Below are 25,740 nucleotides of genomic sequence, written 5' to 3'. Positions count from 1 at the left end.
TATTTGCAGAGAAAATGTCAATGTTAAAGTTTACCACGGACACACACACACACACACACACACACAGACAACCGAACACCGGGTTAAAACATAGACTCACTTTGTTTACACAAGTGAGTCAAAAAAGTTACATGAAGAGAGCGGCCGGACAAATCATACCTAAACATGTTGATATAACTGATGAAGAATCACATTTTGGTATCAGTATTTACTATTTCATATATATATATATATATATGTGTGTGTGTGTGTGTGTGTGTGTGTGTGTAAAATCAAGAAAAAGACACTACCTTATAGTCATTCGTGGGCTGCAACTCCCACATTCACTCGTACTAGAACTGATGTTCAGGAGTGGGCTGCCATAGCGGGGTAAAAACGGTCATACTCGACTGAAAAACTTTTTCGAGTATGACCGTTTTTACCCCGCCATGGAGGAAGCCAGATTCTCTTTTCGGGGACGGTGTGCATGTTGGGTATGTCACGTTCTCAGCGGTGTTTCCATAACCCACCGCGGAACACTGAAATGGACTGATTGCACAGGATCTTCAGTCAAGTTTACGTGCGTATTTGATCTCAGGGTTTGCGTAGTATGCTCTACACACGAAGATGGTTCAGGCACAAGCATGTCTGCGCATAATATGTTGACCTGGGAGCGGATCAGAAAAAACTAGTCTCCACCCTTTAACCCGCACCAGACTGACGCCCCGGCCACGGTTACCGGCCGACTCGAAGCCGATTCGAACCAGAGACCCTCAGATTGAAAGCCAGTCCAATGCTTTAACCACTCAGCTATTCAGTGCTCCCGTCAAACCCCCACCCAAAAACAAAAACAAAAAACAAAAAAAAAAAAAAAAAAACTTGAAAACCGTCAGAAGGTGTTCATCAGTAACTTAAAAGTACTGAGGCCAATGTAGCCAGCTAAAGTTGACCTGTTTGCGATGGCAGTTCAGTAAGGTGTCAGGTCCTTAAAAGAATTATATAAACAATATATAGAAAATGTGAGGCTGTATGAGAAGAGGGAAAGAGTACAGTAAAAGAATTATATATATACATATATATTGATCGGTCACTGCTGGGTGCCGGCTGTAGCGAACTACATGACTGACGAAAACTGAGAGTTCACATGTACGAACCAATAGGTCTATGGCCCTTATGAAAGATGAGCCTATTTTTGAAAACTAAAAAGAAGGCAAAGTGTATTAATTAGCAAGTGTACTTGTGTACCAGGAAACATTTCGTGTCGTTCAGTCCAAAGATACTTGAATCAGTCTGAATGAGATACTAGTGTATATGTTCAGTGACAGCAGGTCGATGTGATTTTGCCTTGTTCGCCATAACCGCATTGTTTGTGGTTCTGTTCATATTTGCTAAACCTTTTCTCAATCGCATATTGTTAAGAAAAACTAAGTTTAGACTAAAAGTAAGTAAGAGACCTATAGTCGGTCTTCAATGCCAGTGTCGAAAAGCTGTCTCTCGCGCCACAATACCGACATATTCTCCCAGAATGCCATAGCTTATTGCGCATGCGTATGTATGTCATTGCAAATGGCGGCTCTTGTTGTTGTTGCATGTCGTATGTACTACATGGACTACTTAAACAACAATTTAACAACTATGCAGGTAAGCTGACACATATAGAAATCAATCAAACGAAATATCATTTACAAATATTGTATCCTTTTGCCGTTTCATTGCTAAGTTGGATCACGAGTGACAGATTCATTTACATCAGAATGGAGTGAAATCGCCCCGATTTTGTTACAATCCGCGATCCCAATGAGTCTTGAGATCGCCGAATTTCTCAGTTATTTTTTGTCTATGTATATATTTGTATGTGAACAAATGTGCTAGAAGAGCATAATCAGAGCTCAAATACTTATTAACCTGTGTGCCTGTCTCTTATCGGGTTTTGTTGAGTGACCGATAAAATAAATTTTCACTCCACCAATACCAACATGGCCGTCGGATTTTCTCTGTTCGGCTTATTTATTTGGGCTTGAACTGCCTAAAGCGGACTGCGGACCAAGATGCAGAATATAGAATGAAATATCTGGATTGTGTTTTTCAGGTAAAATAGTGACTATTCGAGATTATTGCAAATCTCTTTCAAGGAAGAAAAGAAACCGTTTTTCGTCAGCTATTATGGCTTTCAGTGCGAATCAGAGTGAGGTGCACATGCGGTCAACAGGGCTGTACTGTAGAGACCCACAGTACATATGTGTTATTATGTCGATTTAAAACATCAGAATATCACTGGCGAGTCATGTTTGATTAATCATCCACAATCAGCACTGTAACTTACACAGATACAAACAAGTTGTAAACAGTTCTGTGAATTATGAACTTGTTTCTTTTTTTTGACACAGTTTGTCTGAAAAACAGTATTATAAAAGATATAATTGCAAACATGGACTGTACTTTGATTTCAAGAACTTAACCTGATCCAGTTGATGTGTTAGCCTTTTTATGATGTTTACATGTCATCTGCTCTGATTCTTGCTTTGTTTCATCTCTTATGCTCAGCATTGGTTTAGTCAAACTTGTTCATTAAAATTCAAATCCTCTAAATCTGTTTATTTGGCAGAGTAGATCAGGAATTTTCATAGATAAGTATCAAGTATCCGGAGTTTCTGCATCACATTATTGAAATTTGAACTATTTTCTGTGGGTTTTGTGTCATTTCTTTTTACTTAAGCAGTTTGTTTTATTTTATTATTTTTTTTAAGAGACACCAAAACTATTTCACCTTGTGAAATCTTGCTACCTGCATTTATTTATTAATTTCTTGTTCATAATAAATAATTTTTTGTGTTCATTGACTGCTGAGTTGCTTGTAGCAGTTGCATGTGCACCTGATTAAACTGCATTGGTTGAGTGCAGAGGTCTCAGATTTCAAGGCTGATGGAAAAAAATATTACCCTATGTATATGTAATATAAGTGAAATCATTAAAATTAGTCTGTGGCTAAGCATCCTTTGTCTTCCATGGTTCACTGCCAGTGCGGTACCTGTTCAGCTGTTTCATATTCAGCTAGCATGTTAATGGTTTTCTTGTATGAAGAATAGTGATTGTTTGCTTTATTTTAGTTACCAAGTTATTTGTGGCTCACATGTGTAGAGTATGTGTAATGATACAGTTTTTGTTGACTGTATGCATATGTCAGAGCTTTTGATAACGTGTAATGTATATGCATCCGTGTCACTTTGAAAATGGAAAGGATGTATTGTGTGTTTATCGAGCTGGGTCCCATTTTCTACTTTTTCAGACATGCACTTGACTGAACTGAAAATCCTGTTTGTGGCACTCAGTCTGAGGCTACTCGATCATTACACAACATTGTAAAAGCTTCCATGGCCAACCAGTGCAGATATCAGTGCCCATTTTCATTATTTTCTTTCATTCTTGTAATAACTTAGAAATTAAAAGGAAAATTCATTGTAATAATAACTCAGAAATGAAAATGAAAACAAAGGTATTTAAGCCAAATTGGCATGACCAAATTTCAGAAAAATCAGTAAAATATTTGACTTTTTGTGACACAGAATGATTGATTAGTTATTTAAAGATTGTATGAAGGGTGCAGTGGCTGAATGGCTAGAGATGTAATTTGCACCCAAATTTCCTGCGTTTGATCCCTTGTTAAGGTGCATTTAATGGGTGAAGGATGGAGATTTTTCTGATCTCCCAGTTCAGCATGTGTGAAGACGCATGCAAAAGATCAGATACTATGTTATTGTTAAAGATCTTGTAATCCCTGTCAGCATTCTGTTGGTTATGGAAACAAAAATATGCTTAGCATATGGGTAAATGGCAGCCTACATGGCAGAATAAAAATAGTTATACATGTGAATACCCACTTATACCTTTATAGAGCTTTACAAGTGAACATGGGTGTTGCAGCCCAGAGATGCAGGAGAAAATTAAGGTGTCAGTGACTAGTGACTGACATGAAACCTAAGCTCTGCTGATTTTATATTTTTGACACAATTGACTGAACTGTTGAGCAACTAAATGAAAGATCCTTACAAAAGCATGTGGCTTTAGAGACTTGTTGAATGTTTCCAGAGTCAGGGCATGGGATAAATGCCTACCAAGTAGACATATAATGCCAGCATCTAGTTGCTGTGGTTGAGCGCGTTGGGTTACGCTGCTGGTCAGGCATCTGCTTGGCAGATGTGGTGTAGTGTATATGGATTTTTCCAAATGCAGTGATGCCTGCTAGAGCTGTTGATACTGATACTGCACAGTGGTTGAGTAACAGTTTATAAAAGAAATTGAGGGGAGTATCCTCCCCCCCCCCCCCCCCCCCTTTTTTTTTCTTATTTTAAACTAAGGTTATGAAGGCTTGCCTCTCTTATTGGTGTTAAAAAGATAACACAGTATATACTTTAAATATTTGTGTCAATGATAAAACTTTTGTCCAAGAGATAAATGGACTCTTAAATTAAGTATAGTGTAAGCAGCTGGACAGAGGTGCATCACTTGATATGAGATTGAGCAACTGAAAAAGTATTGTCTTTGGTCAGGTGTATGGCTTTAATGCAGTTTTCAGTTTTTTCTTTTTACAGGTGTAAGGTGGATGGAGGTCTGCAATGGGTCCTCAAGAGGACTACATCGAGACAGTGGTCACGTGTGAGGGCAATTATGATGACCCTGGCCTCCAAGACCGACTGCGCATTTTTACAGAAAAGCTTGAAAATTTGCTTCTAAAAGGTATGCTGCATGTATACCATTTGCTCTATTGTTTTATTGCTTTTTTAATTACCAAACATTGTTTGAAGTGAGTCAATGAATTATGTACAAAAAAACAATTTCACAAACAGTGAACGTATATATTTTGTAATTAATTCAAATTAATTCTCTCACACACATATGTTGTTTCTCATACACACACACACATTTTCTGTCTTTCTCTCTCTCTGTCTCTCCCTCTCTCTGTCTCTCCCTCTGTCTCTCCCTCTCTCTGTCTCTCCCTCTCTCTCTATTATTAGTCTATAGTTTATACAATAATATTTATTACTGCATAAAGTAATATGCATCACCAAACATGGAGTATAATACAAACTCCTCCTATTTGTATCATGTATGATTATAATTCATGTACTATCAGCTGATTTGGTGTCCTTTATATTCTCCTTTTGCTTGCATGAGGAAAAATTGACATGATTAAAACTTTATATATTATTATTATTTTATTTTTTTATAAAACACATTTTTAAACAGTTAAAAAAAATGCCCTGGAAGTTATTACACAGATGTTGTTTATATGAAGTGAACACAAACATATTCTGGAATAATACCATTTTGATGTGAACATGTCTACATTGTTAACTTGAGTTCCATATACTGTTCATAACTTAACAGATCATGAAAAAAATTTTTATTGTTAGTGTTAAGGACTGAAACTGTACATTGAAAAGTATTTACATTGTTTCTATGAATACAGTCAAAATAGATATAATACCACATTTTTTGGCTTACAAGGTGCTGCAGTGCATAAGGTGCACCCCCTGAATTTAAAGATAAAATTTATTTTGAACTCGGATAAGGTGCACACATCTGATAAGCTGCCCCTGCCATAAACTGATAAAGTGAAAGTCCTCAATTTTCTTTCTGCTGACAGCAGATACCGTTTTGCGCATAGTGACGTCATCTTCTGAAAGCTGGATAGGAATGGGATTTGTTGTCTTCTGTTTGTTGACTTGGCTCTGTTACTGTGTTTGTTCTTTTATTTGCTGCTTTATTGATTTTTTTTGTTTGTTTTTTTTTGCATGCTTTTTTAAATACAATTTTACAGTCTTAAGTTAAAATGTACACTGTTGTAGGGCCCCAGTTCATTAGTTTGTAAAATCAGAATCCATTTTGCTAGCACTGCTTTTCAGTCCTGTCTGTCATTTTGTTTTGCGTTCTGCTTTTGAAAAACAATCAGTTCACTTCCGACTTCTATTTTTACACCATGTTTATCCCCAACTCAGATACTGTTAATTTTTCATGGCCTAAGGGAGAACTGCGATCATATTCACTTGAAATTTTGTGTAGTATATGATTCGCTTTCAGTTTGATTCTATGGTGAACATGAACCATGTCTGTTCAAACAATGGTAAGACTGTTGCTGCTTGATTGTGAGCGTTCGTTGTGATCAGCGATGTTATGTATTGAGTTTGTTGTGTCAGGTCCATTTGCTGGTCAGAATTTAGTTTTCAGACACATATAGGGCGCATACAGCCTATAAGACACAGGGTTAGATTTTAGTAAAAAATAAAAGTAGTGCCTGTGTTATAGGCTGAAAATCACAATAGTTACTCGAATTGTACAAAAAAAAAACCACCAAAAGAAAAACATCATAAAGTCAGACAAAATAAAACATTTTGAAACAGATTTTGAATTTGTAATGTTTCTTTTCCTATATTTTCAAAAGCTGAAACTAAGAAATATGTGTTATTGTTTTACTTTTATCCATGTAAAGTTTGCATCAAGGGCCCTGCAAATATCTAAGGCAAAAATGAAGTTATAAGAAGTCAGAGGTGCGACCATAAGGCAGAAACAGTGTAGGCAAAGAGCTTGTCCTGAACAGTGATGTGTTTGACAATTTAAAAATATATATATATACATACCATAATTTGAAGAAAAGAAAGACAGAAGAGTTTAACACATTTGCCAAATATTAATATTTTTAGTGGAAAAGAGCAAAATGGATAAAAATAAAAAAGAAAACAAAATTGTATTGTTCATGAAATGATGCTGTTTCCAAAACAAAAACTGAAAATGTAAGTGTCTTGTGTTAGGGACAATATTGCTACAGCATTACAGTTGTCAAAACACTCTATTAGTAGTCTATACAAAAAACAAAAATGAGAAAATTAATTTCCTGATGCCCTGGTTAATATAATTTATGACATTCAGTACTGAAAGTCTTGCTCTTTTTCCCCCCCTTTTTTTTGTTTGTTTGTTTCTTTGTTGTTGTTGTTTTTTAAATGTGTGGGTTTTTTTGTTGTTTTTTTGTTAGAAGACATCAGCCTATCAAATCAGGTTAATCGAAGTGTATATTGGTGTGTGGGAATAAACCACACCACGTGATAGTGAAGACAGTTGATAGAACCCACCAGAGATGCACATTTTCAGATATAGATTTTAAAAACACCCAGACACTATGTGGGCATTAGATTTGTAACAGTGACATTTGGTATCAGAATAATGCTAACTACTGATTCACAATTGAAACCAATGTTGCTTGAATATATATATGTATGATATAAATCAGTATTTGTGGCTTACAAAATAAATAAGAGGCAAAGCCTTCAAGACTCACTTGTGCTTCGTGCTTTATCCAATAAAGGAATCAGGAGGATGAGAAAAAAGAAGAGATCTAAAAAATTTGAAAAGTGTTCTGTATTAAATATGATATATAACTTTATAAGATAAGCTTGGAAGATAAAAATTATTAAAACACACACACAACACACACACGCACGCACACACACGCACGCACGCGCACGCACGCACGCACGCACACACACACACACACACACAGAGAAAAAAACTGCATGCGAGCGGGATCAAACCATGCATGTTCAGTTCTGAAGCAAGCAGACTAATCCCCAATGTTGCAGTGCATCTGACATCATTTGACTGAATTTAATAGTTAAAGCAAAATTGACAGTTTCTTCTTCGTGTGACAGATAGATGTGAATTTAATGGACAAAATACGCCATTTAAATCATGTTGTTTTTTTTGTTTTGTTTTATTATATCTCGATTATTCTTTTATTTCGGCAATAAATGAGACTTTGCCATTGCTTCAAGCCCACCGCAACATGTGGTAGAACTCTAGGTCTGCACTGACGAACCAGTCTACAATGGGCTGAAAGAAATGATCGTTTCACTTCAGTTTTTCTTGTATGTTCATTCCAGTTAATGCAGTGTCCACTTTAGAATATTTATATGCAGTAAACACATCGATGGTGTAGTTAGTATCACTGTATCCGTGTATGTGGTCTGTCCAGAATTAGTTTCTTTCCTTTTAATTGTGAACAAGAAAAATGAGATCGTCATCTTCGAACACAACTTACCTTCTAGTTGGCTTAACTCTGTGGGAAGCAGTTTTTAGAATTTTCGGTTATATCAACAAAATAACCGATAATGTTTCGTAAATACGGCTTAATTCGGGAGGCTTAATTTGGGAGACTGTGGAGATTTTTTTCATACTATGTTTAAGCCAGATTTGGTATTGGCAGACAAAGCGTTTCCAGAGAAAATGGCAGTGTTAAAATTTACCACGGACGCGCGCGCACACACACACACACACACAAACCGAACACTGGGTTAAAACGTAGACTCACTTTGTTTACACAATTGAGTCCAAAATATTGATTTTGTCTGCAAGATAACAATGATACATTTATGATACAGCATGTAAACTCGCAGTCTACTGTCAAGAATGGCAATTTTATTTTTAATCTCTAGTTTAGTAGTTGATAACTTCACATGTGCAATTATTAAAATTTATGAAAAATGTATTATCACAATTCTTTTTGTGCTTTGATAAATGTTTTACTCCAAATTAAACACACACAAAAATCTACAAATGAAAATCATCAATTCCAAGACATACCTTCTACATCCATGGTTCATGCCTACTCATAAGTTTTGTATTATGACTGTGAAAAGTATGAATCATGTATAATACTGTGTTAATGTAATAAAGTATGAATCATGGCTGATTCCGTGAAAATATAATGTGGACTTTAACAGATTTATGTGAAAGCATTCACATGTGTCACCAAAGACATTTTGGCTGTTGAATATTAAAAGCTTGTCTGTTAATGTCTGTTATAGATGAAAAGAAGCTGTTCTTGAAGAAAATAGAGCCATGGAACAGTGTGCGGGTGACGTTCAAGATACCAAAGACTGCTGCCCTGCGCCTGAAAGAGCTGGCGGAGCAAGGCAACCCCACGTTGCGTACTATCGGTGTCCTGGGAGTCCAGATACAAGGCGATAATCTTGTGTCGCTGACAATGGCAACAAGCAACAACCAGCGTGCAGAAGTCCTCATCAACACTGAAGATGCTGGGCAGTTTGGCGGTTCAGAGCCACCGGCCTCTGTGGCAGAAAGTTCTGGTGCTGCCAGGCCCCTCAGTTCATCAGATGATCATGGTTCCCCAGGAACCAGCATGGAGGCGAGCTGCAAGGGTATAGAAGAATACCTGAAACAAGGCATCAGTTCCATTCTTGCTCCATCCTCAGCATCAGGATTGTCATCTGCAGGCACCAGTCTAGATACTAGTAGACGAACATCTGTAAAAGAAAATACTTGCAATAGTTTGAATAGCAAAGAAACCCCTGCTGCCTTAGGGTTACCTGGAATTACTGCAGTCTCACAATTTCCTCAAAACTTAAAAGGTACTATGACATCAGACTGTTTCCCACCCACAGTCAGTGGAAGCAATCAGGTGCAGCTTGTTTCTGGGATGAGTACAGTTGATTGTCAGACTACACATCCACTTTTTGCTCGTCACCCCTCTGAGCTGCAGTCACAGAGTTACAATCTGCAGCAGCATCTTCAGTTTACCCCACAGCAGCAGCAGCAGCAGCAGCCCCCTGAGCAATATCTTGCTCATCGCTTCCACCCAGTCCATCAACAGGCCACATTCATTCAACCTGCACTTGGCAGACCGATGTTCTCACAACACTCCTTTCAGCGAAACCCTCAGCAGCAACCGATTCGTTACCCATCTCCTCAGCTTATGAAAAATCTCCATTCGCAACAAATGATGCATATGCATCAACAACCACCCAGTCAAACTTCTGCATTGCCCCAGACAGCCGCTATAGGGGACAGTATGGATAGCCTGCGCCCTCCTCCTCCTTACCCAGAGAAGAAAGGAGCAGTTAAAGCAAACAGCAGTGGTCGGAAAGGAAAGAAATCAGGTGCAAGTCCATTGTTGACCAACCTGCTACAGACAAAGCCCCTTCACGAGGTCAAGGGAGATGAGGTTGCAGATGAGAAACCCAAGAAAAAAAGGGCCAGGCGTCGCCGAATAGAAAAGCAGACGATTGTTTCAAGCTCTCCTGATCTAAGCATGGATAACAACCAGTCGCAGAATCACAATTCCTTTCAAGCACAACCAGTAGCTGATCGTTGTGCAGTGATAAACCAGCATATCCCACCTGGAATGACTCGTAACTTAAATTCACAGTATGAAGAAATCCGGGACAGAATGCCTTCAGCAGCCAGTCCTGCTTCAGCATCTCAGGCTCAGAATCATGTTGAAGAAGGAGAATCGCTCATCAATCCTCGCACTGGTATTATGGAGCCAAGAAATCTTGTCTCTGATCTCAGTCCAGTGAGAGAGCAACATTCTTCTCCAGTCTCTTCTTCAGCGCAGATTGAAAGAGCTGAAACTTTCCTATCAACACCAGACACTGTTGTATTTACAGGACACATAGGGAATGGGGGTTACAATAATGGAGTATGTTTAGAGGCAGATAGGAATCAAGCAGGTGTTGCTGTGTCTCGCACCTTCAGTGAGGAGCAGCGAAGAACTGCTGCCACCTTATCTTTGTCTCAACGGTCACAGAGTGCAACAATGACTACAGATGGCATGGTGCATCATTCCCCTGTAATGCAGTTTGCCAGCAGAGTAAACCCAATAACTTCTCATGTGCCTGTCTGTGCCTCTGCACACATGTACGCATCAGTGAACTCTAGTCAGTTGCAGTCACAGACTTCAGTTGTAAGGCCTCAGCATACCTATCATACTGTGGCAAGCAACTCTGTGTCTGTTGATGGCCCTGTTAGTTTGACTGCCCTCCAATCCTCGCCTTTTGTATCTTCCCCAAGTCATCATTACTCTGTGAACCACCAGGCACAGGCAGTGCCATCAAAAGCAGGGCCCCATCACATGCCTGCTGGTCAGGATGGTCGACTGGGGCTCAGACTGGGACTAAATGCTGTAGGGTTTGAATCCGTGTCTCAAGAAACAAACAGTAACCCAGCAGTGACAAACAGAAAACTGGCAACAAAAGCACCGGGATTGGTTGCAAATCATGTCAGTGGTAATCACCAGACTCCGATCACTTCTAGTGCTCTCCAGGCTGGAACCGATTCTCTCAAAATGCTCAACACAGCCTCAGTACCAAATGTTTGTGCAGCACCTTGTACTGGAGACAATGGCACGAACATGGCCACCAACAGCCCTTCAGGCAGCAGCCGACTTTTGTCTGATGGAGATGAGAACTCCAACCACAGTCCTGTCAGCCAGACAGATGGTGTCACTGGGCCGTCTTCATTGCTGGATGCTAATAGCAAAGTTGACCAGCATGACTCGGGTATTGGGAGTTTGTCAGAACGTTCAGATGACACAACTCCTTCGGAAGTTGGTGATGGAGACTTTCAGCTGAGCATGGCCGTCAGTGAATCCTCGGCTAGCCTCTGCGGCAGTGAAAAGAAGATCGCGACAGTGTGCAAGGAGACTATCAAGAAAGAACCATGTGTTGTGACAGTCGGCTGTGTGCAGATGACCGCTCGCTCTGCTCACCCATACAGCAAGGATGTTATCAGAGCCAGCACAGCTGATGCCACATTGTCACTGAGTAAGTTCTACATTGTCTCTTTGATATGTTCCATGGAATTTGAATCCATCTGTTTGCTTGAGGTTTGTGTGTGTGTGTACATCTACATGCATGTATGTGTGTGTTCAGACTTTTTTTTTCCTCCTGCTTTTCTTTTTTTTCTTGACATGCACAATACAGTATATTATATGGGTTGTGTCTAATTGGGGGGGAAGGGAGGAGGGTGGGCGTTCTGGTGTGGGGAACTAATAGTAATACAGTGTGTGTGGGAAGAGCAAGTGGGCGCTGTATTTTGTTTTGATAATCTGTTGAGCATATATTTTTTATTCTGTAACAATATTGTCAGTTTCTTCAAAATTGGCACATGATCTTTTTTTGTTGTTGACTTTTTTCCTTTTTAATTTTTTTTTTTTTTTTTTTTTTTAATAGATAAGCGTTTAAAACAATAGAAGTCTGTGTTATTGTAGTGGCTGTCATCCTTGATATCCATTAAAATTTTTATTGTTTGCTATCATCTCACAAACTATGGATATTGCCTGAAACCCCCTTCCCCATGTTGGTTCTTTGTCATGTTTATTTGTCAATTGCACATGAGGCATGAGTTTATCATAGCATTTCAAATGCTAACAGTTAAAAATACCAATACCACCCCTTCACAGTCTTGTGAAGTAGTCCTTATGTAAGTATATGATACGGCTAAGAAAGCTAAATTTACAGTTAATGTTGAGTTTTAATTTAGATAGAGAGTTGGACTAGAGAAAAAAAAAAGGGTCTCATATTTTCCATATGAAATTTCTTTTCTTGACATTTGACTTTTTGCTTGCGTCTTGTTAACTTTAAGCCTATTATCATAGTTACATACTTTCAGTGATTGCTTTAAGGCTCATTCTTTAGCTTTTCTCATATATATTTGGTGGATAAATCAAATGTTGAAGTCTGGAGAGTAGAGTAGAGATGTTTATGAAATTATACTTTCTGATTAGTTGTAACTTATCCATATATTCCTTGAGATACTTGATCAATTTGGCCTTGGGAGAAATGTACACTTACAGTCACAGTCATTAATGGCACAGTCAGCAACACTTAAATAGACATTTTGACTGAAACAGATTGAGGCAAGAAGACGATGTAGTTACAAAGGAAATTTTCAGATGTACCCATTTGTTTGGGTTTGTGTGTGTGTGTCTGTTAGACTGTTACTGTGTGTGGGAGGGGGGGGGTTGTTTTAGTATGTATATCAACAGGTGTGGATTTTCAAAATTGTTACTTTATTTATTTTTGTGTTAATTTCTTTTTATGGGGTGCCTTATCATATTGCATATGTGTGTGTTTTTAACAAGCCTGTGATTGCACATATTTCCATTTGGATTAAAAATGTATTTGTGATTTGATGCAGAGTGGTTTTAAAAAAGGTTCTCCTTTGGTGACAAGTTTGCTATGGTACATCCTAAACTATGCTGAACATTGAAATGGGATAAACAGGGCTGTGATATTTAGTAAAATTGTGATTTGATAGTTACATAATGGAGGACATCTCATTCCTCATTGTGAAAAAGATCAGGGTCAAACTTACACTGAACTTCACTGCAGTGAGTAATGCATGGAAGTGGTTTGCAGGTGACAAAGCTGTACCAGCAGACAGTGTGCAGTACAGGCACCAGCACCCTGAAACCTCCACCCCTCCAGCCCACCAGATGACACATGCTGCTCAGGAGTTGGAGTTGTCCTTGCCGGCCTCTTCTGTCATGGCCAGCAACCATCAGTTGACCATGAAGAATTCTGCTGCTGTCAACACCAGTCAGCAGGTTGGTCACCTATAACTGAAGTTTCTTTCTATCTGAGGAATCTATTTGTTTTAAAATATGTTCAAGAATGGCCAGAATACTTGTTTTTAAAAAAAAACACACCAAAAACTACATAGATGTACAAGTTTATTTGGTGTGGTTGTGTTAAAATTGTCAAAAGAAATGTTTGGGAGCAATATTAATGTTATGTTTATTTCAGCATATGTACAGCCATATGATTCTGCCTTTTAGAAACACTCAAAAGATGGTTATAGTATTGAGGTGACAGAGGAGTGTATCATGTCTTTGCATTACGAAGACATTGATGATGATGATAATTTTGAGCAAATGAATGTGGACATTTCTACTGATAAAAACGCATTTGCAAGAAAGTCTGAAGACTTGTTTGGAGATCAGTTGATTGAACTGTGTAAAACCACAGATTATCTCATTGTAAATGGTCTGTTAAACTGGAACTGTAACTACGGGTGTACATATGTATCTCAGAATGGTTCAAGTGTTACTGACTATTTTTTGATGTCATGTAGCTTATGCTTGCATTTTATAAATATAGAATTAACGATAAAAGAATGAGTAGACTTGGATCATTTACCTGTACAAATGACATTGCATACAAAGTTACGGACTGTCAACAAAATCTAACTGAAAAATAAAATTAGTTTGGGATAAAGAAAAAGAATCTGCATATAAAGACAAACTTTTCGATGAATAAGGTCTGGCAGCACTGAAGGAAGCAACAGAACAAATTAATAAAGATGTTAAACACAGCATTAACATTGTTTACTCAGTTTTTAACTAGGGCTGGTGAGTGTATGAAAAAAGAGTGTTCCTAGAGAAGTGGGCCCCAAGGTCTGAATGATTTGATGAAGAGTACAGACAGGCTAAGGAAGAATGTTGAAGATTATTGCGTGAGTATCGGAGATATTAAAAGGGTAGAACATGGTTCAGGCTGGAACAAAAGATCATCGTATATTTGAGGTAGCAGTTATAAAGTTTGTGAACAGTTCACTTGTCAAGAGAGAAGATTGCAGTATGTAGAAAGTAGGAAAGTATATTAAAGGAAACTACTAAAAAGAAAAAAAAAGCAAGATTTCCGGCGTTAAACAGCGGAAAGGCTGAGTCAAAATATTAATACATCGGCTTTATTTGGGGATGATCTGAAAAAGCTAGGATTAAAAATTAAATCAATAACTAGCAAGAACATAACAATGCAGAAATGGTTTGAGCATTTCCAAATGCTCTTTAGTGATACTGATAATGAAAGGTGTACAGATAGTGAAACGACCAGATAGTAGTGTCGATGACGAAGATCATGTTTTAAACCAAGTAATTATATACCAAGAAGTTGAAAAGGCAATAAAGCAAATCAGATGTGGCAAAGCAAGTGGTATGGATGGTATTGTTGGGGAGATGCTCAAAGCAGGTGGACAAGCTGTTATTAACTTTATGATGTTGTTTAATAAAATACTTGACAGTGGTGTTTATCCAAAGGAGTGGTCCAAAGCTGTTGTGTTTCCAATTCTTAAAAAAGGTAACACGGATGATCCCAATAATTATAGAGGTGTTTCACTTACAAATACTACCTGTAAATGTTTTACATCAATTTTGAATCAGAGATTATACTTATGGTTTGAAGAAAACAATATTATTGTTGAAAACCAAGCTGGATTCCGACAAAATTGTTCTCCAGTGGATCAAATCTTCAACTTGTATTCAATAGCTCAGAAATCTTTAAGTTGTAAAGGCCGTAAGCTTTATGTAGCTTTTATTGATTTCAAAAAAACATTCAGTTCAGTTCACCATAACAAACTGTTACAAGTTCTACATAATGAAGGGATAAAGGGAAAATTCTTTGTTGCCTGAAGTCCATGTATGAGTCTCTTGTTTCATGCGTTCATTCCAATGGAGAATATTCAGAATTTTTCGATTGTCCTGTAGGTGTAAGACAAGGGTGTGGATTAAGTCCCACTCTCTTTTCACTTTTTATCAATCAGCTAGCCAAGTCTCTTGTTTCATGCGCTCATTCCAAGCGTTCGTTCCAATGGAGAATATTCAGAATTTTTCGATTGTCCTGTACGTGTAAGACAAGGGTGTGGATTTAGTCCCACTCTCTTTTCACTTTTTATCAATCAGCTAGCCAACCATATCAGTAGCACTGGAATTCATGGTGTGCAGTTATTACCTACGTACATTGAAATATTCTTTTTGCCTATGATGTGGCACTTATTTCAACTTCACCAGGTGGCCTACAAGCCCAACTTGATTCTCTTAAGATGTGTTGTAATGGGTTAAAACTAAATGTTAATAAGGATAAAACTAAACTAATGGTATTTAGGAAGGGCGGATATCTTGGATCAAAAGAAAAATGGTTTTATGATGGAGAACAATTAGAAGTTGTGAACAGCTACCGCTATCTTGGATTTACATTTACAACTATGATCAGTGGAAATATTGGAACTAGCCATTTGGTGACAAAAGCGAAAAAAGCACTTTATCTTTTATGTCGTGTGTTTGGGAACTGCAAAGAAATGACTCAAAAAGTATTTTTTTTAAATCTTTGATTAAAAAATTCAACCAATTTTAATCTACTCAAGCAAAATATGGGGTTTACAACATTTAGAAAATATTGAAAAAGTACATCTACTTGCCTGCAAACGATACCTAGGTGTACCTCTTAAATCACCCAACAAACTTATTTATTCAGAATTAGGATGATAACCCCTTTACTAATTCATATTTAAAAAGCCAGACCAAATATCTATTGGTTTAGATTGTTAGAAATGAACAAAAATAGATTACCAAAGCAGGCATATCTTATGTTAATCAAACCTGGATGCGAAGGGTAAAAAATGTTGGGTTACAGGGATCAGAGAAATTCTAGCTAAAAAAGTATTTTATGAAGCATGGCTGAAACAAGGAACTGACAACAACAAGGTATTTCTGTCCCAGTTCAAGCAACGTCTGATTGATACGAATTTACAAGAATGGACAGCATCTGTTAGGGAAAGGGTAAGGTATTATTTGTATGGATCTGTACAAGATGGTTTTGGACATAGGAATTATTTCAAGCATGTAAACATTTATTGTCTCAGTGTAGCTCTGACACAAACAAGACTTGGTGTGTTGCCACTGAAAAACAATACTGAGAGGTTTTGTGAGAATCCCTAGGGAAGATTTTGTCCACTTTGTAAAAATGTTAACGAGGATGAATAGCATCTTATCTATGTTTGCCCATTGTATGCTGACTTAGAAGAAAATTCCTAGGTTCATTTATCAATGTTCTTATGGGCCCTCTTTTGAATGGTATGTACAAACAGATGTCTCAATCAATAGCAAAATACATCTTCCATTCAGTTAAGATCTGGCAAAAAACATTAAATATTTATTAGTGCATTAGCTTTGATTACTGGTAGTAGTGAATGTGTTACAACTTATAAGCTACCCTAGGGACTATTTGTTGCATGTAACTAGATGTTATGATAAGATTATTGTTATTCATATTGGAGTGTACAATGAAGATATTGTTACCACTACTTCATCCTCATTCCCACCAAGCCCCAATGCAATTGTAATTATGCCTGTGGTCTATATATGTAATTAAATAATTCGCATTCGCAATTCACATTCACATTCTCTCTTCAGAGGCTTCCTATTTCTTTTTCCATTCTCACATGTCTAGAATTAATTACGTTTCAAAAGTGTGGGACAACTGCAGTGAAGTGCACATGGAAAAACTAGATTTTGTACACAGACGTGCTGTAAAACACCTCAGTGGTGTTTTACGAAACACATGCAGTCATCAGTATCAACTGCCAGCACCTCTTCCCTTGACTAAGCACCTAATATCAAATAAGTGCGTACTTACGCATAAAATTATGTGTCCATCTGTCCTACTTATCTACATGAAACCATTGCCTGCTATGAAATTCGCAACCCTAACTCCTGAAATGCAACACTTATTCTGCCCAAGCCAAGAATAGACCTTTATAAATCCAGTTTGGCATACTCCGGCACGCACTGCTGGAACAATCTCCCCAAACACCTCAAGGAACGCATTTCAATCACAACATTCAAATTGAAACTTGGACAGTACATGCATGCCGAAAGCCAGACCAAAAATCTGTTATGATATTGTCACTGACAATCCTTAGAAACTTTGTTGAAATGTGTCAATCAGTTGATAAAATTTCATGCCATAGAACATTGTTTTCAGAGATCTGAATGTGTTTGTACAGTGGACATAAATTAACGAAGTCAAACTCTAGTCTGGTCATGTCTACGATTCTGTATACTCACATGTATTACAAATTGTGAACCATCCTCACCTAACTTTTTTTTTTTTTTCTCACTGACATATCTGTACATTTCTCTCTCTCTCTCTCTCTCTCTCTCTCTCTGTCTCTGTCTCCTCTTTCTCTCTCCCTCTCTCCCTCTCTCCCTCTCTCTTTCTCATGTGGCTATCTGTCCATATTTCTATTACCCGTCTCCTTATTTGCTATCTTTTATGTCTCTTACATCTGTGTTTTAAATTTTATCATTACTTTTCTGTGTTAATTTCACTAGAATCATTCATGTGTAGCATTCATGCTAGGGTTTTGTTGTTTTTTCCCTTGGGGTGTGTGTGTGTTTGTGTGTGTGTGTGTGTATGTGTGCGCGCGCGTGCGTGTGAGTGTTTCTCGCTTCCGTTTTGTGCAGATGTGCGTGATGTTGTGTCTGTCGGTTTGACGTTGTGTTATACTTGTACATTATACATGTATTAAGTATAACAACATTTATATGCGTATATGTTTGTGTGTCTCTTAGGTAGAACAGCGGCAGATGTGTAAGTCGGCCAAAGTGCTAATGTCTTCACCGTTGGAAAATAAAGAATAAGATGCATTCATTCATTCTCTCTCTCCCTCCCTCTCTCTCTCTCTTTCTCTCTCTCCCTCCCCCCCCCCCCCCCCCCTCTCTCTATTTGATCCTCTGAGAGATTTATCCTCAGATTAGTTTGAACTGGCCATCATTGGGAAGATCATGTTTGTTTTTAGTGATCTGGAAAATTTAGGCCTTTTCACTTAGTTTTGCTTGCTTTTCTTGCACAACCAGCAGAAACTGGTACTCCAAGAAAAGTATTCGGCCCAAGAAAATTTCTGTCAATGAGCATTCATTAACAGGTGCATTACAAGTGTGAAAATTTTCTTTTTCCTTTGCGAAATTAAGCTCACATGTTTATCACTTCTAATTCCACATTTTCACCAGTCCAGAGAAGCTAAAATAATAGTGGTTTTATGTGTGTTTTTGTCATTGTATTAAAGATATTGTTAAGAAAATACTTTATTTTGTGAATATATTGACTGTTCTGCCCATGGCATATATTTATGAATTGACTGGTCACTGCACTTGTCAGAGTACATGTTGTATATATAGTAATATACTGATGTTTTCAGATAACTGGAGTTCAGAAGAATGGTCCTGTTACTGCTGTTGACGGTGCGCATGTGCTCCCATCCCAGATGTCTGGCTTCCCACAGACTTCTGCATCAGCAGGTCAGCCCATAAATGGGTCTGGTCCTGACAGTAAGGGAAGTGTACGTTTGCACCACCTGCCGTCTCCTGCACCAGGTTTACCTCATGCCCATCCTCCAGCCTATCACCAGAAGTTGGGTCATGCATCACCCTCCCAGGGTAACATGCGAGGATGCAGTCCTAATGTAAACAGTAGTCAGCACTTGCAGCATCCACCTACTTCTGTCATGGACAGTCAAGAATTGCGCCGTCATCTGTCTTCAGGAACTGAGAGCCAACAGTTACAGAGTCCAAACAATGCTGCCTTTACTGATAAGGTGTTGCATCGTGGCACATTTGTGTCTGAAAGTCAAAGACTGACTCACTTACCCAGATCTATGCCTATGAATCAAGGATCTCATCAGCCTTTTCCAGGTGACAGTCTCAGATTTCCCCAGTTAGCAGCACCTGCTAGTCCAGGAATGCAGCCACGGTCTCTTGCAACCAGTGGTCAAGAATTGCGTTTTAGGCCCTCATCTGTACCAAATAGCCAAAGACTTTGTCACCTCCCTTTCCCTGTATCAAATGCCCATGTGGTTCATCATCCCAATGCATCCACAGCCCCAGGCATGCCTCATCCATCGTCTCAAGGACATGCTGACGCAGGTTTGCAGCAAATGTCAAATACAACGACCCCTGGTCTGCATTCAATTCTGAGTAGTACCAGTGGTTTTCCGCTACCATCTGTAAGAAACCAGATACAGGCAAGGGTTTCAATGCATGCAAGAAATCAGCGTTCACTTCCATTTTCTTCGGTGAATCAGGAAGTTCAACCTCCATCAGCAGTGATGCAGCAGGCCAGTCATCCTCCACCTCCGATGAACCAGATGAATGTTCTGCCTCAGCTGTCCATGATGAATCAGACAAGATTCCCACCTCCATCTGTGTTGAACCAGCAAAGAATGCAGAATTCTATGTCAGCAGTAACCCAACAAGGTGTGCAACCATCATCGATGGTGAGTCAAGGAGCACAGCCTACATTGGTACAGAAACACCAAGGAATGCAGCCTCCATCGCAGCACATAGTATCCAGCCAGCAGGGGACGTATCCGTCATTGAATGTCGTGAAGCAGGAACCAGTCCCATGTCAGCTCATGGCAGTGCAAGGTATGCAGCAGCTGTCCACTGTGAATAAACAACAAATCAGTTCACCCACTGTGAACTGTCAAGGGTTGCAGCAGCTGTCCACAGCAGTGAGCCAGAATGGCAATCAACAACAGAACTTGGGAGGAGTGCAACAACACTTGAAGCAGCAAGGGAGTGAGTCTGTCTGCACTATGGTGAATGATCATGGTAGACAGCAGCATGCACAAAATCAGATGATGCCTCATTCACCCAGTTCACCAGCGAACAGGAAAGGACGCAGCCCAAGACCTCGGTCTGTTCCGAACAACTATGGAATCACTCCTGCACCATCTCTTCCAAATCGGACAGGATCACCTCATTTGCCTAGTGGGCATAGACAACAAAGTCCCGGAAGACTTCCAGTACGGGCTAGCAAACTTGAGCAGGGTGGATCACCTTTGGGACTTAGCTCAGGTCAGTCATCGCCCAAAGCATCAGGAGGGCCCATGAAAGGTTCCCCTTCAATAGCTGCACAGTTGGCGGTTATGAACAGTGAAGTGAATAGTTTATTAACCACAGTGGAGGAAACAAGAAGGCTGAAAGAGGAAATTCTAAGCTCTGGTGTGTCTGCAGGTCCTTGTTCTGCCTCCTTGAGCACACCCCCATCACCCTGTTCTGTGAACACACCTGTTCAGTTGCAGAGACCTCAGAGCAGTGGAAGTGAAATGGCTCAAGGCCAGCGTCCAGTCTCTGTCCCTGGTCAGGACATGCAGTTGTCTGGACTGTCTGGCTTTCAAACTAACTTTGGTCCCCCAGCCAGTGGCCTTTCCTTTGGTCCCCTCTCCCACAGTTTTCCCTCCCTCAGTTCTCCCAGTCCCGCCTCCCATGTTCCCCCTCCCAATTCATTGACCCCAAATATGCAAGCAGAGTTGGAGTTCAGTTCCTCGGTGCTTGATGATGTGGAGAAGCTCATGAAACAGGAGGAAGCCCAGGCCAGCCAGCAGCCAAGACCCTTGAGGTCCCAGTCATGTGAAAGCAGCATTTTCAGCAGCCAGCAGAGTAGCAGCCCCAATGCCGCCATGACCCAGTTTGTGCCTGCACCAATGCACAAGGAGTCAACACTAGGTGAGTGCAAGGGTCTCCACTCTGTGAAGCTAGCTCTGATACTGCTGGCAGTTGCAGTATTTAGAGTAAAGGGCAGTGCATGTTTTTTGTGTTTTTATCCGATCACAGGTTATTCAGGGAAATTGAAAACTGCATAACTGATTTGAAGGATTTCTTTTTGATTTATTTTGTAAATTGCTGAATGAGAATTGTGTCTAGGTTTACCAATAGAAGTTTGTGCTCTCTTCTCTTTGTCCCTGTCTCAGTCTCCCTGTCTTTCTCCCCGCCCCTCTTTCTCTCTCTTTTTTTATAGTATATTTTGTATTAGAGATCTTTCTTTCCCTGCCTCTTTCCATCAGAAGCACATTGGTATTCCTGCAGAAATTGACTTTGACAGCATTCTTTGTTGTTTTCATGTGGAATAATGTTGGTCATGATGGATTATGATGTGTGTGACTTTGACAGCATTCTTTGTTGTTTTCATGTGGAATAATGTTGGTCATGATGGATTATGATGTGTGTGAGCAGAAGACAGTGCAGCGAATCATCAAGCCCAGCAAGCCTCCACTACCTCATCTTCCTCCCAACAGCCTGCTCTTGCTTCCAACCAGGATGCTGATGCCTTACCTCCGGAGTTTTTCAACCCTCTTGCAAGATCACCAGATGATGGAACAGAAAATTTTGATAATGAGGAACGATGGGCCTTGATCATGGCCACTGAGTTAGGAAAAGAACTGAAACAGGAAAGCAGCAATGACTGTGACAGTGGTGTTGCACGTGCAGAGCCTGGTGGGGGTTCGAACATCACCAGCATGTATGCAAAACGTTCCTCCCCAGTCAATGTGAACATGCTCAACCACGTCTATGCCCCGGGCCTGCCACAGCCTAGACGCCTGACAGAGTCTGTGCAGAGGCTGGTGAAGCCTTTGCACACCCCGGACAACTCCTTGCTGCCTGGCCAGGTGGTGAAGTCAGCTGGACTGGTGTCCCATCAACACCCTGCTGCTGCTGCTTGTGCCCCTCCCATGGCCGCTGGTCAGGGCGGGCCGAAACCTGGCCATTGTGTGCCCATGGCCAGCTGGACAAGAGATGCTCTTGCAGATATTGCCTACAGTTCCATGGTGTCCGCAGTCCCAAGTGGTGCAGCAGTGAGGCCTACTAACCTCGGTGACGCTGGTAGAGCTGCCCAAGATAAAGCCGGAGCTGTGCCAAACGGCGTTTACCACCAGGTGAACAGGCCTGTGTTTCCTGGTTCTGCTGCTGCTCCCCAGGTCAACTTGCCGTCATCATCTTACGCCATTGGCCACAATCATGTGAACAGTCCAGGCCTGAGACCCATGGGTTCTCTGGGAATGCCCAGAGCCGCTACACCTCCATCGGTGGTGCATCCACCTCAGCTGTCAATGGTCCCTGGCACATATCAGAGTGTCCCATCCCCCATGCCTGCGTTACCATCCACCATGGGTAATGTTTTTTTCTTGTAACTTTTGCATTTCTTTTATTGTTTTAAGCTTGTTTAGAACTATTTGATGCTTTTCCTAAGGTGAATTATCAAGAACATAAGGGCAGATGGGTTTGTAATCATTCAGATTTTTTTTTTTTAATTAAGCATTATTCATTGGTTAAAATTTACTTTTTGTCTGTGTATATGAATTGGAATAGTATTTGGTTATAAATTCCTTTACTTTTTATGTGTGTCGACATTAGATCAGCTGTTGTTTAATGCATAACTGGGCACCAGCTCATTTTTGGAGTTGAACACATGCAGACTGACAATGTATCCCAAATTAAATACATTTTGAAAACCATTTCTGATGCAGTCTCCTTGCTTTCAGATTTCAGTGGGAGCCAGGGCTTCAAGGGCCCCCCTGGGAATGCTGCCCCCTACCTAGGGGCTGTGGACATGGCACCGTCACCTGCAGCGGTTCCGTCCATGCTGTTCCAGCAGGCAGGAGGCCTCGGCAGTGTTGTTGGAGAGAGTGCCGGAACAGCTGGAAAGCCACCGCCAAGGAGGAAAAGAAAAAGTAGGTGAAATTCTCTTTTTTTCGTCATTTATCATATGGGGGGAAAAAACTTGTTTTTTTCTGAACAAGGATTCATTTAAAGGGTCTATTTCAATGTGTACTGTAATGAAATTTTAGTGGACAGGTTTTTATTTTTTTCTGTAAAATTTTTGTTTTTTTATGAACTGTTATTGCTAAATACACCCAGGCAACGATGTCTGCAAATTATCTTTGAAGAATTTATGTTAAAAGATATTTTAAGAATCAAAAAAAAAAAAAAAAAAAAAAAGAAAAAGAAAGAAAGCAAGTTTTTGCCCCCATCTCAAAAAATAAGACTGCAAATTTTGCAGTGAGGCAGTGTACTCACAATGTCACTAACCATGTTTGTTCCTTTGGTTGCTAGGTAGGTAAGTAGGTCATATAATGGTTACTCAGCTTTGTGAAAAAACTGGTTGACTCTGCCTTGGAATAATGGAATTTTCGTGTGTTAGTGTGAAAGGGGACTTTTTTTTCCTCCAATGTTTTGTGGGGATTTTATTTTATTTTATTTTATTTTTTATATCTCGACAACAACAAAATAATGTATTTGCTGCAGATGATGGAGAGTCCAAGCAAGGGAAGAGGAAGAAGCCGAAGGAAAAATGAGCTGCAGTTGCTTGACCAGTGATTGACAGAAAGACAAGAAATGAAATACAGAAAGAGGGAGAGAGTGTTCACTTGGCCACCATCAACTGGTTGTCGGTTCACACACCTCTGGCAGCACTGCATGTCCTGTGTTTCTGTGATTTGTTCTGCAGACTTTGTTGTATCTCATGGTGGTCATGTCCAACAAAAAGCACATCATGATGGGTCATTCTCCCAGACTGGGTGCCACTTTAGGTCTGAACAAACTGCCCCAATTCTTTTTTCTTTTCCCCCCTTTTTTTAATTTTATTTTTTTTATGAAGCTTTAACAACAGCTTTGAATTACACTGTATGAGCACTAGTTATATACACATAACAAAAAAAGCTGTGGGTTTTTTTGTTTCGTTTTGTTTGTTTGTTTGTTTGATTGTTTTTGCATTTCAGGCAAAAATGGCAGTCAAATGTCGGATATGTTGAGAGCTTCTGTCACAAGGATCATATGCTCTACAAAACCCAATGAAACTACTTGAAATCTGAGTACCACTTTCAGGGTTATCAAATTCACTTGGATTTCAAGAAATGCTGAATTTATGATCATATGTCCTGGAAATCCATTGCAAATCGATTCATTAGTAATTGTGTTTTTCACAAAAAAGGGGGGATATCTACTATTATAAAGATTAAGCAAATTACTTTGGAGATGTTAAAAGAGTCACACTGCTCATTGTCAGTTTGTTTTTGTCACATTGCCTCTAATCATGTGGGAAAAAAGAGCATTTTTTAAGCAGAAGTCCGTGACGCATTAGGACGGGAATATATCACTAATTTATAAATGACACTTTACTATGGCTGACCAATTAATTATGATCATGTTCAATAGAATTGAGTTAGCTTACAGCTTCCAGGAACATACTTTTTTTTTCTCTCATTTTGTTGGCTCAGTTTGTCTGTGCATTGAATGTTTAAAAATATTTCCTTGGAAATGCCTTGAAATCCTGAAATAAATTCTGAGTAGTCTGTATGATCCCAGCAACAGTATTGTGCTTTGTGTGTTTGTGTGAAATGTAATGAAACATGAAAATGTGTGAATGTGTTTACTAGACTGTATTTTTGTGTACCTGCTGAGGATTTACTGATAATATTATACATTTAAACTCATGAATTTTGCTGTGGGCTTTGGCATCTTTTGTCCTGTAAGTTTAGCTTGCGTAACATACAGTGTTGGAAACAGTGATCCTTGATATATTAGTAGCTTACAATAATGATGTTAAATTGCACTCAGAATGTCAGCATGGTTTTAGACACATAGGCTCAAATATGACTTGGCTACTTGAAGCCACTGACAACTTCACTTGTATTCATAGTGATCATGCATTTGACTAAGATTTGGATTTCTAGAAGGCTTTCGACTCATTACCCCGTCAAATTTTTGTTATTGTTGTTGAAAATTCATTTGGATTAGTTTTAATTATGTACAATAACATTTATGGAAACAATTTGAGGAAGGGGTGATTTAACAGAGGCAGTAATTAGATGGGTGATGTTGATATCAGTTAACTGTTTAGATTCCAGTTGCAAACATCAGAAAATATCAGAGAAAATAAAAGACAAAAAAAACTAAACCATTATTCTAAGAGTTTATGTTTGCACTCTAAATTATACAAAAAATTGTGCCTGATTTTGTTGTTTCAGTGATTTAAATTTTTTTTTTTTTAACAACACATCCGAAAATACAGGAAGCTTATATTGATTATGACACTTAACTCAGCATTTGAAGCTTCATTTTTTTGTATGAATGCAGTCACAGCCACAATAAGGACATATATTTTAACTGCCGAGAAGGGACACATACATAGGTTTTGAAACCTATTGAAAACAATTTTGTCTTTGTGATTCCATGATGTTTGATGCAAAATCTTGCGTACCAAAGTATTCATTGTAAGTGTGTGCATACATATACACACACACACACACACACACACACACACACACACACATTTATTGATATATATAGATATATAT

The 25,740-nt window shown here is 39.2% G+C and overlaps 1 protein-coding gene across 1 annotated transcript; it reads left to right on the top strand.

The window, feature by feature from the left end:
* Nucleotides 1-1,547: 1,547 nt before the first annotated feature.
* Nucleotides 1,548-25,740, top strand: LOC143294734 (uncharacterized). The gene is made up of 8 exons (XM_076606181.1): nucleotides 1,548-1,620; nucleotides 4,569-4,713; nucleotides 8,835-11,591; nucleotides 13,188-13,375; nucleotides 18,805-21,112; nucleotides 21,620-22,555; nucleotides 22,927-23,115; nucleotides 23,690-25,740. The coding sequence occupies exons 2-8, from the start codon at nucleotides 4,593-4,595 to the stop codon at nucleotides 23,737-23,739; spliced, it is 6,549 nt and encodes a 2,182-aa protein (XP_076462296.1). The 5' UTR covers nucleotides 1,548-1,620; nucleotides 4,569-4,592; the 3' UTR covers nucleotides 23,740-25,740.

Source organism: Babylonia areolata, chromosome 20, assembly GCF_041734735.1.
Source record: "Babylonia areolata isolate BAREFJ2019XMU chromosome 20, ASM4173473v1, whole genome shotgun sequence".
Classification (NCBI taxonomy): Eukaryota; Metazoa; Mollusca; class Gastropoda; order Neogastropoda; family Buccinidae; genus Babylonia; species Babylonia areolata.
This window is presented reverse-complemented; position numbering and strand designations above follow the sequence as displayed.